Genomic DNA, 18158 nt, shown 5'->3' on the forward strand with positions numbered 1-18158 from the left:
GCATGCTCACATGATCACTGACAGAGGTACTGTTTTTCGCCTCAGAGTGAGGCATCAGCTCGGATATACACGATCTTTGCATTACATTGCGTTAGCCTGCTGATGCTGCTGCGGCCGCTGCTGTCCTCAAACCTGTCTTCCCTCCTCTGTTCACTGCTGAAGACAAGCTACAGCACCATGGCACCTGCAAGGAACAACAGGGTGTTTGTCATCGGCGTGGGCATGACAAAGGTATTATTATGCATTTGTATTGTCTCAGTCCACAAGACGACGAGAACGACCTAATGCAAGACTTTAGGCTAACTTAGCATAGTTGGCTAACTTTGACAACAGATTTCAGTGCATTGAACACGTCCCTCTAAAGGATGTCAGCTTTTATTCATTAATACCACTGTTAGCGGACAGTTTATTGAGCTAATAACTGCACATTTTGCTCATATTGTGTTAGCAGCTGACACAGTATGCTGTAAACACCAGCCAGCCAAGTTAGCCTAAAACATGATGACATTGTTTCACTTCATGTTTGTAGTTTTTGTGTTTAGTGTTAAAGGGGCACCTTGTTGTTTTGCAAGAGAAATAAGGTCCCCAGAACACTGTTTGAAGCTAGAAAGGTGGCAGGGTCCGCCAAATATAAACAAAGTAAAACAGTATGAAACTGTGTTGTCCTTCAAGGTCAGTTTGTTTATTCAGTCATGAAAACGAAGACAGTTTGTTGAGGAAATAACAAAACAGTCAATGAAGATCTTTCTCGCCTGATTACAATTTCTTCTTCAAAACTACATAGTGCACCTTTAAATTTGGCTCTGGGTTGAATGTTTGGTGGACTTCGATCTGTATCTCATGCCACCCCTGCAGTCCATAGTTCATGGTGAACAGTGCTGAAATGTATGACAAGGGTTATCACAACATTATGAAGTGTAACTCCAGAGCTGTTTACTTAGTTTCAAGTCTTGTATTCTCACAAGCGACGTTGCAAAGCTTTAAGACCTCTGAATGTTGACCAAATCCATCTCAGTAATACCATTTTTTTCCCTCTTTGCGACTGTATTTTATTTGGCATTAATGGGACTGTTTTTACACCAGTGCTTCAAGTGGAATAATTGTGTCATTATGAAATTACAATTGATGTAACAGTTAAGCCTGATGCCCCTGTCACACTGAATAGTACAGAAAATATTTCTCTTGTCTTCTTATGCCCTCTATACCTTTTATACCTACAGCTGTCACTTCCACTCCACGCATGTGCTGCCCACCCCAGAAATGCCACTGATTCTGCCTTTTATGGCTTGTCCTTGTCCTTTCTTTTCTAATGGATCATTTAATATGTATATTTGATTCTCAATATTCTTGAATTTACAACTTAATTAGTACACTTGCTAAACACATATTTACTAATTTCCCGAAAATAAATGTTGATTAAAAGCTAGAATGCATTTCTGTATGAACTAAAAATGAATTGAACGATTTGCAAAATGTGTTTTGCACAATTACAAATAATTATTATGATATAAAGTAAATTCAAAATGCAATATTTTCTGCCTTTCCATTTTGCCAGAATACATTTTGGTAACGTACATTTCTGTGAACTACGGATATTTTGAAACATTACGTTTCTTTGTGTTGCAACTCTATGTTTCTTCAGGTTTTATTTTCTATTTTGTGTTTGTGACAACGCTGTTCTTATGATCTGGTAAGGTTTAGGCACAAAAACCACTTGGTGAGGGTTAGGAAAAGAGCATGTTTTGTCTCAATATACTGTAGCTGTTTTGGTGGCACAAACATGGTGGGAGATGTCCTGATTGCACATCAAAAATATCTGTTTTATGTTGCCACACACACGGTTGGAAATTGTCGCAAGGTTTCACACAAAGACAGTCTCGAACTTCTCGAGACTCCTTCACCATCCCTTCCAACTCTCGACCTGAAAGTCAGGTCATAAACATGTAATGTCGACATAATGTAACACATACTGTAGAAATATCAGTATGACATGCAGCCTTTGACATGTACAAATGTAATCGGTTTACAGAGATGTTGACTGCCAACATTTTATCCTGGTGACTGGGCCGTTTTATGTACACTTCAGATACCTTTTTCTGTCTGACTTACAGTCCAAAAAACAGGCAACGAATCCTCTCTTTTTAAGAGGCAGGAACAACAGAATGTCAGGCTTTTTTTCCCACTTTTTGATGGTTAACGGCCTGTCAAAATAGTTACTGTAAATCCAAGCCAATCCAGTAAATGTTTTATCTCTATTTGGAAGTCAAGTACAAGGCTAGGACGATGTTATCCTGTAGTTGAGAACAGGAAAAACAGATGTGAATGCTCGTGTTGAGTGACTCTAACCATCTTTTTTTTCTTTCTGTGTGTTGCTACAGTTTGACAAGCCTGGAGCCAGAGGTGACTATGATTACCCTGATATGGCCAAGGAAGCAGGTGCTTATCTTCACGCAATATGGACATTGTTCAGTCTCTCAGAAGATACCATATCTTAATATCGTGAGATGGATCTTGTTGTGTAACATTTCTTATTACTGTTTGTCAACATCCTGTTCTAGGTGAAAAGGCTCTTGCAGATGCAGGAATCCCATATTCTTCCATTGAACAAGCCTGTGTAGGATACGTCTATGGTGAGACCATGTAATGTTATACACTTGGTCACTGAAATAGTCAATAACACCAACGTTGATATCCTTGTGTCCATACAGTGTATCCGCTCATGTTCTTGTCTCAATGCATCTCTCATGTTAAAATAATAAATTGAATAGGAAATAACCTATTCTCCCATACGTTATTCCTTCAGGGGACTCCACATGTGGGCAGAGGGCCATTTACCACAGCTTGGGCCTGACCGGGATCCCCATCATCAACGTCAACAACAACTGCTCCACTGGCTCCACGGCTCTCTTCATGGCACGCCAGATGGTTAGGGGAGGTGAGTCAAGCCAGAATAATTTTTTTTTTCTTTTAAGAATTTTTGCTTTTTAAAGACAGACTGTGGTCAGTCAGGTAATTATTTTCTTTACAGTTTCCCTCAAGTCAAAAATATGTGTTTCTTCTTGTTCTTATAGTTGAATGAATGATGTGCAGAGTTCAACACTAAAAGGCTCTTTTCACATTCCGGGCCTGTGGGAATGATTTATGACATCACAAATAGTTTTGAAGCCAATCCTGATTCAATATTAAACTTAAATTTGAAAACCTGAAGCATCCAGTGCACATACACTGAGAGTGGACTTCACATGTCCAGCAGATAAACTACATGTTAAATGGAAAACATTTGGATATTCATAGATAATGTCGTATTGGATGAAGGAGAATGAGTAGATGTCATTTTTAGAATTTTAACAAGATACCATTTTGTATGGAAAAACCATATCAAGCAAAAATCATTATTCAGAGGAGAGTTTTTTTATACATTGCGATACATTTTTAATACAACTGTAAAAACTTCTCTTTGAAGCACTCTTCTTCACCTTTCACAGGTCTTGCTGAATGTGTGCTCGCCCTCGGGTTTGAGAAGATGGAGAGAGGCTCTTTGAGCGCCAAGGTATAAATCAATACAGTATGTTGTTGTACTGGATGGAGAGGAGACTGTCACAAAATGACATGAACAATATCTTGCAAGCCATTATACAGGTGTTGCTAGTTGTAGTTTTTGCTCGCAGCATGGTTGCTCTTGCTGAAAACTGAATATCAGCTGGTTCACGCACTCCTCTGCCCCTGTTAAACACAGAGATACACCTCACTGATAAACACCGCTGCACCCTAGACATGAAGAAATAATGAACGTGCTTTTCTTTTATTAGTTTTCATTAACTACTTATTGCTGTTGATATTATCATATTACCAGGGAGCAGGAAGGGCCGTGGTGGCCACGATAAGGAGCTCTAAAATAAAATAGGCTGAGCAGTTTCTCGTATTTTCTCTTTTATACAAATCATAAAATTATAGAAACATCAGTATCTATCATCAACAAAACAGGCATTACTTTAACATGTCAGTACAGATGAGGTAGCTAACTCCAGATGTTAATGCCGTATTTGCTTCTGCCGCCATTGTTTATGAACTGCTAATCATTTTGGAAATCCCAGTTTTTGCGTGCCATAATTCTCTATTTTAAGTTGTCCCACTAACAAGATGAAAAACCGAGTAAAACTACCTGTTTTTAGTATATGGACAGGACCAATCCCATGGACAAGCACATGGAGGTGATGATCAACCGCTACGGGATTGCGGCAGCTCCAGCAGCACCACAGATGTTTGGAAACGCCGGCAGGGAGCACATGGAGAAATATGGTAAAAGTTTCACATGTGTTATATATAGAAGCAGCTTCAGTGTGAGGTGATGGTTATATTTTACATCGAGTTCATGATTTTTAACTCCATTATATACACTAAAAGTTTGTGGCAATGTTTGAATCTCTTCTAGGCACAAAACCAGAACACTTTGCCAAAATTGCCTGGAAAAACCACAAGCATTCTATCAACAACCCGTAAGACACAGTTGAGTCGAAACACAGATTACTGCCTCAAAATATACTTTATCTTTATTGAAGTTAGTGTGTGAATATGTCTCCATTCGTCAGGTATTCCCAGTTCCAGGATGAATACAGTTTGGAACAAGTGATAAACTCCAGGAAGGTGTTTGAGTACCTCACTTTACTGCAGTGTTGGTAAGAGTTTATGTTTTTTTAAAATTTATCATTCTACAACAAGGGGCTGCACAATGAAAAGCAAGCTGTAGTTCCTTTATGTTACACAGAAAAAAGATAATTTATGGTGGAGTGTAAAGAATGAGTTTAGGAGTCTCAGAGGACAGAAGCTGCTCTGTGCAGAGTGCAGATTTATTGATGATAAGTGCCTCAGTTCTTAACACGACCATGTCCGTCTGTCCTGCTCTTCTTCTCTTGCAGCCCTACGTCAGATGGTGCTGGGGCAGCAGTATTAGCCAGCGAGGCCTTCGTCAGGAAGCACCACCTGGAGAACCAAGCAGTGGAGATTGTGGCCCAAGAGATGGTGACCGACTTCTCCTCCACATTTGAAGAAAACAGCTGCATTAAGATGGTAACAAATTGTCCTTTGACAACGGACTGAATGGTGTCAAGCTGATTGGCGTCCACAGACCAGACACCTAAAGCGAATAACAAAGCGGGGTCAAAATTGTGTGTTGTGTTTATACTGTATTGGTCCTGGAAGTTAACGTCATTATGACACATTTGTCTTCTCAAATGACTTCCTAAATAAATAATTTTTTCTCTGTTCAGGTGGGATATGACATGTCGCATTTGGCTGCCAAAAAGTGTTTTGAATCAGCGGGTCTGAAGCCCAGTGACGTTGACGTGGTTGAGCTGCACGACTGCTTCTCAGCCAATGAGCTCATCACATATGAGGCTCTGGGACTGTGTCCAGAAGGTAAGAATGCACCTGTTAAAACCCTCATTCATCCTCCGGTTATTTTCAAACTTTACAAAAAGTTTTCTTCAGCCCGTTTTTCACCTGAACCTCAGTTTCTAATTTTAGGAGGGTACGCAAACATGAAAATCAGCCAGGATTAGGAATGTCCTCATTGAGGTTTTTTATCCCTGAATGATATACAAAGGTTTTTAATATCATGTATCTGCTGATATTCCTACACAGAGGCAGATGCCCCATTCACACTGCCTTTTCAATTCGGGAATCTTGTGCCGATATCCCGCCTCGCTGTCTGTGTAAAAGTTACAGAGGCGGAATGGGGAGACAGTTTCATTCTGCTCTGATTCACTAGCGGAGGTAGAAACAGAACCATAACAGAGGTGAGACGGCGTCCATGTGAATGGAAATGCCGTCAGCGTGGGACAGGGGTGCGTCGGTCTGATGGTGTTCATAGTCTGACAGTTAAACACATCCTTCACTCATCAAATAAACGAGAAATGTCCCACACTTAAACCCACTGAAGCAACCGTACAAAACCAAACAATAGTAATGTGGTAGTAGGTCGTGTCTTCAGCATCTTATAAGAGGAAAAAAACGTGGAAGAGTGTGTGTCATCCTGTCTGTCCTACAGACTTTAATTTCTGCCCGAAAAAACAGCATCTGTCCCCGGCAGCGAGAGCTAGGCTGCTCCCGCTGTTGAATGGTGGTGATTATGTGAAGCGATTTAGAGTGTCTTTGTCGCTTTCCACTATTGTGTTGTTGTAGTTACTGTCTCAGGCAACTTGTATAGGAAAAAATCACAGCGACAGTCAGCCGTCCCGACCGAGAGTTCAGTGAACTTTGCCCTAGAAAACAGCATCGCTCCTCGCGAGTGAGAGAGCCAGACAGGGTCCGCTGTTTACTGATGCCGATTATGTGATTATGTAATTTAGAGCAAAAAAGCTAACTTTGTCACTTTCCCACGATGCATGGTGGGTCAGGATCTCAATCACAACACTTTATAACAGCATCCATATGGTTATAAACAGTCAGCAGATACATGTTAAGATTAACAGTCACGCCTCTTTTGGTCCTGCAACACCGGCGTGCTGTATGAATTGACACACTGGAGCGGGTTTATGCCGGCGCTGCTTGGTTCAGTGTGAACAAACAAAGACAGCGTAAAGGCCAGCCTTAATTGCGGCGATAATGCAGAATCTCTGTGTGAAAAGGGCTAGAGGTGCAGAGCTGAGTGGAGGGTTTGTGACATTATTCTGTCTGTCTCACTGCTGTACCTGTATGAAATTAGCATATGAATCAAATCACTTTTATTTATAGAGCCCAAAACCACAATCATATTGCTTCAATGGGCTTTACAAACTGTACAGTGAAATTAACTAGAATTGAAATATGATTTGTTAATTCTCACAAATGTTCCCTGTAGCTTCGTGTCTCTTTGTTTTTGGGTTATGAGGACATTTGGCTGTGAGGCTAAATACAGAACGTAGCGCTCTCTCAAGATCCAGTAATAAGGGATAATATTAGCTGAATAAAACCTGCTGCCTGCCCTGTGTCACACCGAGGGATGTGATCCAGAAATGCCCGGATCTTACTGAGCCATACAGGCAGGACAGGACTATTGCACATGAACTACTAAAAGTGAACTGTGGAGAATCTGATTTCCACAGAGTGTTTGTGAGATTGTTTTGCATGATCTGCTTTATTGACCTCCCAAATGAGTGATTGCATAGAAAACACAGTAATAGCAGCAACACAGTTAAACCTGTCAGGCAGGAATCAGAATAATATGTTGATTGGTGTCTTTCAGGGGTCTGAAGATACATTTTACATAACGGCACACATCAGACCAACTTTATAATAATAATAATAATAATAATAAATTTTATTTGTACAGCGCTTTTAAAAACTCTCAAAGACACTTTACAAGAATAGAATACATACAAGAATACATAAAATCAAGTGCATGGTGCATAAACACAGGTGCATGGTGCGATAGAGGAGAAATATGTAGTAAAAAGAGCAGTGTATGAGGATATGGATCTGTGTAGGTTTTTTTTGGGAGAACAGGTTGAGTACAGCAAACAGCTACAGGTGCAGATGAAAAGCGAGTTTGAAGAGGTGGGTTTTGAGTAATGACTTGAAGGTGGATGAGTCTGGGCAGTCACGGATGTGTTTGGGGAGGGAGTTCCAGAGGGAGGGGGCAGCAATGGAGAAGGCTCTATCCCCCCAGGTACGGTGCTTGGTCCTGAGGGGGGGTGAGAGAAGGTTAGCGTCTGAGGATCTGAGGTTTCGAGAAGGAGTGTGGTGGTGGAGCATGTCCGTGAGGTAGGGAGGGGCCTGGTTGTGGAGGGCTTTATGGGTGAGTAGGAGGAGCTTGAAGTTGATTCGGTGTGGGACAGGGAGCCAGTGAAGGTTTTGGAGTACGGGGGTGATATGTTCACGGGAGCGGGTGTGGGTGAGGAGGCGGGCAGCAGAGTTTTGGATGTATTGAAGTTTATTGAGGACTTTGGAAGATGAGCCATAGAGGATGCTGTTGCAGTAGTCCAGTCTTGAAGTGATAAATGCGTGGATGAGAGTCTCAGCTGCAGAGAAGGAGAGTAGTGGGCGGAGGCGGGCAATGTTTTTTAGATGGAAGAAAGCAGTTTGGGTGAGGCGGCTGATGTGCTGTTCGAATGAAAGAGTACTGTCCATGATGATGCCAAGGTTACGGATGGAGGGAGAGGGAGACAGGTTGATGTTGTCAAAGCTGAGGGTGAAGTTCTGGGTCGTTGTGGTGAGATGTTTTGGGCCAATGAGTATGATTTCAGATTTGTCACTGTTTAGTTTCAGAAAGTTTTTTTGCAGCCATGATTGTAGTTCTGACAGGCAGTTAAGTTAAGTTATAGAATTAGTAGAATTTCTTATTTATTTTCAGAAACCACTTTTATTATTTGATTTCTTTAGTTCTAAATAATTTGTGATGTATAACGAGACACTATATATAATCAAAGCTGCGTTTGTTGATATCCTTTGACTGCTTAGTTAGCACCATGCATGCACTGATGATATTATATTAACATGTGACAGTATTATACTGTAAATTTCACTCTGTACAGTTTTGTGATCTTCTTGTGTGCGTCACAACCTCTGCAGGTAAAGCAGGAGAGCTGATTGACAGAGGGGACAACACGTATGGAGGCAAGTTTGTGATCAACCCCAGTGGTGGTCTCATCTCTAAAGGACATCCTCTGGGAGCCACAGGTACACCGAGCCTCTGACTCTTAATGAAACGCACTTGTCATATACCAACTCGATTCCAAAAAAGTTGGGACGCTGCATCTCTTACATACTCTTAATGAAACAGAACGTGATGACTTGCTCATCCTTTTTGACATATACTCAATTGAAAACATTACAAAGATAATGTATTTACTGTTTTGCCTCATCAGCTTATTTTTTGGTATATATATGCTTATTTTGAATCTGTTGCCAGCAACTGATTTCAAACAAGTTGCGACTGGGGCAACAAAAGACTGGGGAAGTTGTGAAACGCTCCAAAAACAGTACACAGGACATAAGCCAGTCTGGTCAGTGAAAGAAAGCATTTGTAACTAATGTTTTTTGTTAGGTTTTTTTGAGCGACAGATGAACTGACAAGCACATACAAACAGGGACACACGGGTGTGTCTCTTCAAACTTTGTTGAACAATTCCCACTGTTACCACCAGGTGGCATGTGTCTCACAGTGATGTCTATCTGGATTGCAGCGGGGTAAGAGAGAGCTGAAGCCTGCATGTGAGAGGGCAGCCGCCTGTGGCTTTAGCAAGCCGCCTCCATAATGTCTCAGCATATTAAACTGGTGAGGGATGACACTGAGCAAACATTGCAGCTGACTCATCCGTCCTTCATCTTCTTCTTGGCATGAAATGTATATATATAAATATATAATATTTGCAGTTACTGTGGACTCAAAAGGCTTTTGCGCACTCCCTCGCTCACACAACACGCACTGGCGTGTAACAAGGTGAAAACAGAGCAGTATTCACCTTTTTACTTCATTTAATAAAGACCTTTATTTTTTCTTTAATTTATCATCGTTCTCTCTGCCGTCCTTTCTTCATACCTCACGATCTCAACCGTCACTAATCATCAATACTCCCTCTATCTCCTGGGTCACACTATGCAAGTGTCCCAGTCAGTTAAGCTCTGTCTGATCCATGGTGTTGCTCCTAATCGTTGTTGCAAAGCTCTAACCTCTTGCCTCAGGAACACTGCAAGCAGAGATACTAATAGTTAATTGACTGACCTTTGTAGCTTCCCTCTCGCAAGAGGTAGTGTGAATCACCTCCTCCCAAGCGTGATTTTTATGTGTTGATGTGACAAGGGACCTTGAAGCCTCACCGATGCAGAGCTTGATGTATGTAGTGAATTACCACTTACCATTGTGATAATAATTGGTGAATGAAAAATGTCTAAATGTTCCTTTTGTGTATAAATTGTATACCTGAGGTAATACCCAGAGGCAGTTCATTTTGATAAATAGCCTGGTGGATCCTACAGTGAGTGTTCCAGTTGCCATTTAGACAAAATTACCCTCACACAAACAAGTCCCCTCAGAGAAGATTAGGAGAGTGCTGCAGAATGTAAACGGCGCTCGATGAAGAGGTCTTTACCCATAAGCTTATTGGGATAATGGAGAAATGCAAAAGCTCATTAAGCAGATGGGATGAAATACTTAGCCATAACGCTAGCTCAGGAGCTGTCCCAAGTCAGATTATGGTGTGAGTTGTCAGATTAGGGGTCAATTTGTCACCCTTCTCACTGAGGGTATATTGTCTTTAACACTTGAATACTTCGGGGTCTTCACCTGGTGACTGAGACACAACGGAATTTAATGCTGTCGCTTTTTTTTTTAGTGATGATTTCCCTAGAAAAATGTATGTATTTCTGTTTGATATATGTATACGTCAGTTTGATATTTTCCCTTTGGATTATTTCAGCGTCTTTGTAGATATTTTAATTTACAGCAACAAGGACGTAGTTCTTTTGTCATGGCACTGGGATAAACTAAGTATGTTATGTTCCATCCACATGAGCTCATGTTAATGAATTAATTTACATATTTCTTCTCCCCTGGAGCCCTTTTTCTGGTGCAGCGCTTCTTTTTCATTCCTTAATCACACAGTAGATGAAAAAAGTGCACCGTGAAGTCCAGAAACTTTTCATGTTCAAAAGAAAACCAATGAGTTAATATCCCAGATGGTAAAACACACTAGTTCATTAAGGTCCAGTTAAGTTAAAGGGCCCTCATTATTGTGGCTACCTGCTTATAAAGAAGACCAACAAGTATCGCCCACACGCAGGGTCAAACAGTCAAACATGCACGCACGCACGCATGCACACACACACACACACACACACAGGTGAATAAAGTATGATTTTCAATCACACACGAGTTTACACACGACTTTAAATTCGTAATTTTAATATATATTGCCAGGTCCTCATACCACATGACACCAAACCCCCCCACAGTGAGTCACCCTCACCCTCTTATCCTTCTCTTCCTGCTCTCCCAGGTCTGGCCCAGTGTGCAGAGCTGTGCTGGCAGCTCAGAGGGCAGGCTGACAGGAGGCAGGTCTCAGGGGCCAAAGTGGCCTTGCAACACAACATTGGCTTAGGAGGAGCTGTGGTTGTCACTCTCTACAGGATGGGATTCCCTCAGGAGGCCAGGTGAGGACGAAGTTACCAACGATTTGTTATTTGTTCAGGTAGATTCTTTATGTAGCATTTTTTTAAATAAAAATGCAGGTGACTGGCCGCAGACTTAGGACACAAGAGATCTGTTTCTGTATCAGTCTGTCCTTTGTGATGAAGAGAAATTTATTTTTTAGTCACGTAAATCAGATCCAATTTAAGAAGCATTTTCTGACCTCTTCTCTAATAGAGATGCAGCGATTGCCATTTTCTTGGCCAGTTCCGATTTCCTATTTCATAAAAGTCTGACATGCTGATTCTGCTTTTGGCCAATTCTGATTTTCTTTCTTTCTAAGAACTATAACTAACAGTATACACTTGTATTTTTGTAACATTTCATTAATGAAAAATTCAATTGTAGGTTTGTAATGAAAAACTGACGATAAAATAACTAATAAAAATAACTTGCTACTGAAATGTCTAAATAAATTTTAGCTCCCTCTTATAAGCATTTATGCAGTGTATACTGATATGTCCTGGACTCTTATTGTGGAGGGTAAAAACGGAAGATGCCTATCTGTAATGTGCTGCAATCAACATTAGCGGAATAAACGTTTGCTGCTCTTGTTCACGGATCCTCATTCTCAAAGTAAATGTGCAATTTAGCACCTTTGGCTACAATGTTTTACTTTCCAAAAAGAACCAGATCACAACTCAAATAAGGTCCCTGTTCCTGCCCCTCTCCGTGTCTGTCTGGACTCAAGGCAGCGGAGAGGAGACAAGAAAGGCATTAGAAATTGTAACTCTAAATGACCGCCAAAACAAAGGTTAGGTAAATAACCTAAAAAGTTTAGTTTCTATCTTTCAGTTCAGGTGGAGGGGGCAGGCGGTATGTGTGTAAATGTGGCCGGTATATGTCTGACACTGATCAGCCAGTTACCAGTCACGTTGACAACTGGCCGATTCCGGTCCCTGGCCGATCACTCGGTGCATCTCTATTCTTTACTAACACTCTAACCCACATTGCTATCTGTCCTATGTTGACCATCAGTGGAACCTTGTGTCCTCCACTGTTGCAGTTTGTTATGCTCTGTGTGTACATAACTTGTCTTTCACCAAAAACACCTGTTTTTTTTGTTGCTTTGCGGTCCTCGTACAAGCTGGGTTGTAACACAGTTCTCGCTGCTGTAGATTTAGTACATTGTTTGAGATTAAAATATCAAAAAGCTACAGTTCTTTTTCCTCATAGTGTGTACTTTGCTATCTAGTGTCTTTTTTGACTTCCCACAGTTCCCATGTTGGTGCGGTTCTCACCAGCTCAGGCAGCAGTCTGGAGGGGTTTAAAGCTTTCCCTGTCTTCAAAGAGATTGAAAATCAACTACAGGAGGTAAAACGGCACACTGTCATGAACAGTCCTTGTCACAACTTGATCCAGTCGTTCTGTGTTTGATCTAATGGATGTGTATGTTTGCATCCAAATAAAAGCATCCATATCTTAGATTTTCTTTGTTTCCCTTTATCCCTATCACTACTGATCTACAAACGTCTACAGATCGTTCCAACCCTATGCCCCTAACAGATGTTCATAGGCATTTCATACATAAAGGTGGTTGTAATCTTCTTTCCTTTTTAAAGGCAGGGTCCAATTTACAGTCCTATGGTGCTTTTATCCACAAAAGCAACATACAGCTGACAGTCTCAGCGCTACAGCTTCAGGGCCTAATAGCATACAGAATATCTGTCTCTGTATATTTTGTATATGCATATAATGTACAGTTTCAAGAAGTCAAAAGTCCAGAAACCCTCCTACTGTTACGGAGTCTTATCATTAATGTTTGACCGCCAGTTGTTTCAGGCACTGTTGAATCCTAAAGCACTAAAGCATTGACGATTTCAGCCTGTCATTGTCATTGATCTATAATTTATAAGCTTAATGTGATGGCGGTAGCTGATGTAATGGAGAGCCACTTTACACTAATCATGTGTGCCAGTGGTACTTTGGGCTTATGAAATGCCTGGAAGGCGGCATAATGTATGTATGTGGAGTATATGTTGTTATCGATTTGACTTCTAGCTCCTGCATATACAGAAGGCTCCCACTCTCCCTGCACTTGCCAACGTAATGCTCAACAATTACCGTGCTGCTCGGCTGTGGATAAGTAAAATCTGTCGCTCTGAACAACTGCAGGAATCTCAATTTTGAGTTGTACTTAGAAACTTAATTACTTACTTTCATTTTTCTTAAGAGCAGACATGATTTGGTAACTTGCTTGTTAGTTCTCGCGCAGAATTGTTTTTGTTGTTTGGATATGTTTCTTTCAGAGTTTTATCACTGAAATGAGCTAAATGTGGTGATTGTGTCCACAGATTATTCTAGAAATGGGTTTTGCGTGCATAGTCAGGTATTCGCTGACCTAACAGCCACTGTCGACACATACCAGAAATGGAGAAAGCGATATAGAGCTCTGAGAGGCCATCAGAATAGCATTGGCGAAGCAAAATGTACTTGCATGCTGTCGTGAAATGCCGACCACTTTGTAAACAAAGTCCGCCTCCTTTTGTTTGGAGTCTGCCTTGGAGTCTTGTTCAATCGGAGTCCGGGATGCTGTAATGGAGCCAGGTCCCTGTAAAAAATATAGGCAAAGGAGTCTCTTATTCCCCATTGCTGAGTTAGCTTGAGTCTTGTCAAATGGGTGTGCATGTTGGTTGGTTGGTTAGTGTTGGGCAGGGTGGTGCTTCTATACGCCACCAGCTTTAGACAGTTTATTAAGTTGTTCCCAAAACATGAGCCTTACACTTGAATTATAATAGTTATCATTCTTGTTATTTCTGCTACTTTGGACGATGACATTTGACTCAATGTTGGCCAAAGACACCCTGCAAAATTTGCAATTATTTTATATTTATATATCTTTTTCACTATTGCATAGGGTTAAAAAATGTTAGCATCAAAATTCAAATTAACTGATGCCTTGTTAGGTAACTTATAACCAATGCCTTTGACAGGGTTAACCCTATGTAACTGTAGGTCTGGAGCTGCTGCACCCAGAACTTCAGAGGCTCTGTGACTCTGGATGGTGATGTTTCTCCCAGATTAAGCCACTTGCATAAATGTGACCAGGAAAAAATGTTACCGTCCCTCAAAAAATGGCAGCATATGTGACTAGAGCACTGATTTAATTTGAAACATGTGGGCAGTTACTGCCTTCCTACAACCGTAATATATCAAGAATTATTAACAGCCACCTCAACTCCCCACAGGAGGGAGAGCAGCTTATCAAGAAGATTGGTGGAGTGTTTGCCTTTAAAGTGAAGGATGGACCAGGTGGGACGGAGGCGACTTGGGTCGTGGATGTGAAAAATGGCAAAGGTTCTGTCTCCAATGACCCAGGTAAGCAACTAAATGGAGGCTTTTAACTCTGCTGGCAAGTATTCAATCTCTCATCCTGGGCTTTATTCTCCTACTTTTTCCCTCATGGATGATTTTTTTCAATAGTTAGGCTTGTAGAGCTGTAATTTTTGGATAGTGTAGGACTACTCTCTCTCTCTCAGCTCATTACCAGACACTCGCCTCTCAGCAGCAGCAATTACATACCCTTTCATGCCCTTTTTGTCATTGATTACTGGAAGTATCTCATGTGGTTTGACTTTTTACAGAAAGCACACACATATCTGTGTATCACATTCCTTGCTTGTGCCACTCTTGGTCTGTATTGTCGAAGTAAATCATGTTCCAAACTTACAGTAAAAAACATAATGGATCAGCTATCTCAGTTTGGCTCTTTATCTTTGATGCTTAAAAGAGAAACAGGTTCAATCCAGTCAGATAAGTACCATTTTAAAATTGAGAAACTCTTCACCTTGGGCTAAGTGTGCATTCACCCAGATGCACAGACATATATACACCCACTCTCTCATAGCTCCCTGACTGTTTCCATTAGGCTGGCTCCCCCTGTGATGGTCACAGTCTCAAAGCCATTATTTCTAAAGTAACCATTGCCATTATTTAGTAACCATTGCCCAGGGATGAAAAGAGTTCTTAAAAAAATAATTCTCAAGTAAAAGAACTGTACTGAAATTTTACAAATTTGAAAAATGTACTGGGATGAATGAAAAAAAAAAAAAGAAAGGTATGTAAAAGCATGATTCTTTACTCAAGAGGACAAATAAGTCTGTTGACACCTCGGTCTATTCACACCTAAATGGTTGTTACAGTGTCTGAATGTACAGTGTCGACTTTTATTCTGTGTATGTCACTGAGCTGCAGGGTGGTGCTGAATGCACTTCTGAATACATGGGTGGTCTCACATGTTAACCCTGCTTACAAAGGAGCACAGACGTGTAATGGCTAAAGGTAGGACCACATGTGCCTGCACAGAGCAGAGAGGGAAGAGGTGTGGTGAAAGCTGAGAGAGAAGCTGATGGTGATTTAATCAAAAAGTTAAAGGAGAAGTAAACACTACCTTCTCGCTACCAAACGCAAGACAGACACAGTTAGCAACTAGCTGGTGAACCAGGGATTCATATTTTTCCCAGTATTCTGTTCCCAGGACAGAATCTTCTGTCCTGGGAACAGGGGCTGTGAGCCTTCTTTAATTCTGTGGTAAGAATCAATATCAGGTCGGTTTCTCTTCTTTACTTTGAGGCTGGTATGGTGGTCATGGTGATAGCTGCTGCAGGTTTACCAGAAGGTTGGACTCACTTTCACTTGTTGGAGCTGCGTCCCTGTGCCTGATTGGAGACACAACAATAAGCAGTTCACAACATACATACATAGTTTCTATAGAAAAAAAACCCCCATTCTCTCGAAAAATCGTTCTATCCTGCTTTAGTTGGCTGATGGTTGCATTCGTACAGTCTTTCCTGATAAGCTGTTGAACTACAACAGGGCTGATTTCCAGTCAGTATGTAGGAAGGATGAGCCATAAGGTTTTCTGAATCATATCTTCACTTATGAGAAACTGTGTTGTACTGTGACTACAAAATGTAGTTACACTAACAGAAGGTTGAATCAAAATGCAGAGTTCGCTCTGTTTGGAGTTTTGTAATAACGGTGACAAACATTTGCCCTGAGCATTTAACATTATAGATGTAAACTGTATTTTTTCTCTTTTGAGCAAGTGGGGGTTATTTTTCCTTAATGTGTATGTTAGAAACAGCAAATATTGCTTACTTTTTCTGTATGTGAATTTTTAGTTCCCATACATGTATTATTGTAGTTAGCTGTAATGAACAAGTTACTCTTCTTTTTTACTCTACTTTTTTTCCCTTTTAGATAAAAAGGCGGACTGCACCTTTTCCATGAGTGACGAGGACCTTCTGCATCTGATGACAGGACAGATGAACCCACAAACGGTGTGTAGTTGTGTATTAATCACATCTTTGTTTTTCTAATTTACACAAAACATTAACATAAAAAAGGTTTTCACATATTTGCAGTAAAATAATAATAAGAGTGCCATTTAGTTTTCTTTATGTAACAGTCCAGCAAATTTTGCAAAGGTTGCCTTCACACCTGCAGTTCAGTTCATTTGGAATTTTTTTTTCTACTTTGGTGTTCATAAAGAGCTCACAAAGAAACAACTGATTGAGGCTTATTAGTCGATACTGTACCTGGATGCTGCAGGTTACATGTAAAAGCACAACACAGTAATGTGCAGACACAGTAAGAGTAGCTGCAGGATCTTACAGATCCAGCAGCAACAGGGAAAAGATCTAGCACACCAAAAAGTAATAACTCAGTTGGTGGTAGTATTGTGCTCATCATCATTTTATATGATAAGAAAATAAACTGTGTTCAGTTACGTACTACCTTAAGACATAACGGAGGGACATGAGCTCTGATTGTCTTCAAATCTCACTTTAATCTTTGAATCTCCAGTATGAAATAAGATTCATATTTGAGAAAAAAATGTCATGTTTTGAGTAGTTTTCTTTTTCTGTGTATCAGAAATGCATCTTTCAGTGACAAATTATTTCAAGTGCAGTGTGATTAATGGAAACCTTTTCATGTTTTTCCTCTTCTGTCCTCTCAGGCATTCTTCAAAGGGAAACTGAAGATCACGGGGAACATGGGTATGGCTATGAAGCTACAGAACCTCCAAATCGCACCAGGCAAGGCCAAGCTGTGAGACCCGGAGCAAGCTTTTGTCCTCCAAGTAACACTTCAAGGAAAAATGTGTTGCAAAATGTAATCCCTCCTGAATTTGCTAATCAACAAACTCATGGAATACTTTGGTAATACGTTGGTGTAGGATTTTGAAATACAATCCATAAAGTTTCAAGTTTCAGCTGCTACTTTGATATCATAGGACATACAGTGTCATTAATATTCTTTATCTTCATCTTTAAGTCTGATTTATATTCTGAAACACCTTGTGAGTCTTTAGGAGCTGTGTATATATAACATCAATGCAAGTTTAAAAAAGAATATGTGGCGCTCCTCTGTGTTTGATTAGTCATATTTCAAAATGGTCAATGTGCCTCTAATTTCTATTAAATCAAGCTAATCTTTTGAAGCCATTTTTGGCCTTAACCATTATGATGGATACTTTATATAAAATATATATATGTAAATGATAGCACTTGTATAATTTTTAAAAAATAAATAATTTCCTGACAGTAACAACTTTTTAAAGTTTTTTTTCCTTAAAAGTAGGCCTGGTTGAAGCGCTGACGTTGTCACTTCCACAAGTAAAGAACAACCTCAGCACTACAGGGAGTGGGAACTGACATTGATAACCTCCCCCTGAGGAGAACATAGACTCAAAGCATACAGGGGGGATGCTCTGGTGGAGGTGGGCTTTTAAAATGCTTCCTGATCATTTCTGAAAAAACAAAAAACTAACCAAAAACTTGTGCATAGGTGGCTATGAAGCCAGGGGAATCACAAGAAGCTCTTTAATGTGTATACTCAACATGTACAGACTGTCAAATCTAAGCAATTTCCTGCTCAAATATAAGGGCCGAATCTTTCTTGCAGATACTAATAATTTTTTATGCAGAAGGTGGTGCCTATACTCTATACTTTTTCTCTGCTTGCGAATATGTCCCTGCACATTTTACAT

General features: G+C 40.5%; 1 protein-coding gene across 1 annotated transcript; it reads left to right on the forward strand.

Moving 5' to 3' along the window:
- Positions 1-117: 117 nt before the first annotated feature.
- On the forward strand, positions 118-17719 carry scp2a (sterol carrier protein 2a). Its single transcript, XM_073491778.1, has 16 exons — positions 118-231; positions 2379-2436; positions 2559-2630; positions 2804-2935; positions 3486-3550; positions 4173-4299; positions 4433-4496; positions 4590-4676; positions 4917-5067; positions 5268-5415; positions 8548-8655; positions 10974-11127; positions 12382-12478; positions 14353-14482; positions 16367-16446; positions 17127-17719. The coding sequence occupies exons 1-16, from the start codon at positions 178-180 to the stop codon at positions 17220-17222; spliced, it is 1623 nt and encodes a 540-aa protein (XP_073347879.1). The 5' UTR covers positions 118-177; the 3' UTR covers positions 17223-17719.
- The last annotated feature ends 439 nt before the right edge of the window (positions 17720-18158 follow it).

This window comes from Pagrus major, chromosome 21 (assembly GCF_040436345.1).
Source record: "Pagrus major chromosome 21, Pma_NU_1.0".
Lineage (NCBI taxonomy): Eukaryota > Metazoa > Chordata > Actinopteri > Spariformes > Sparidae > Pagrus > Pagrus major.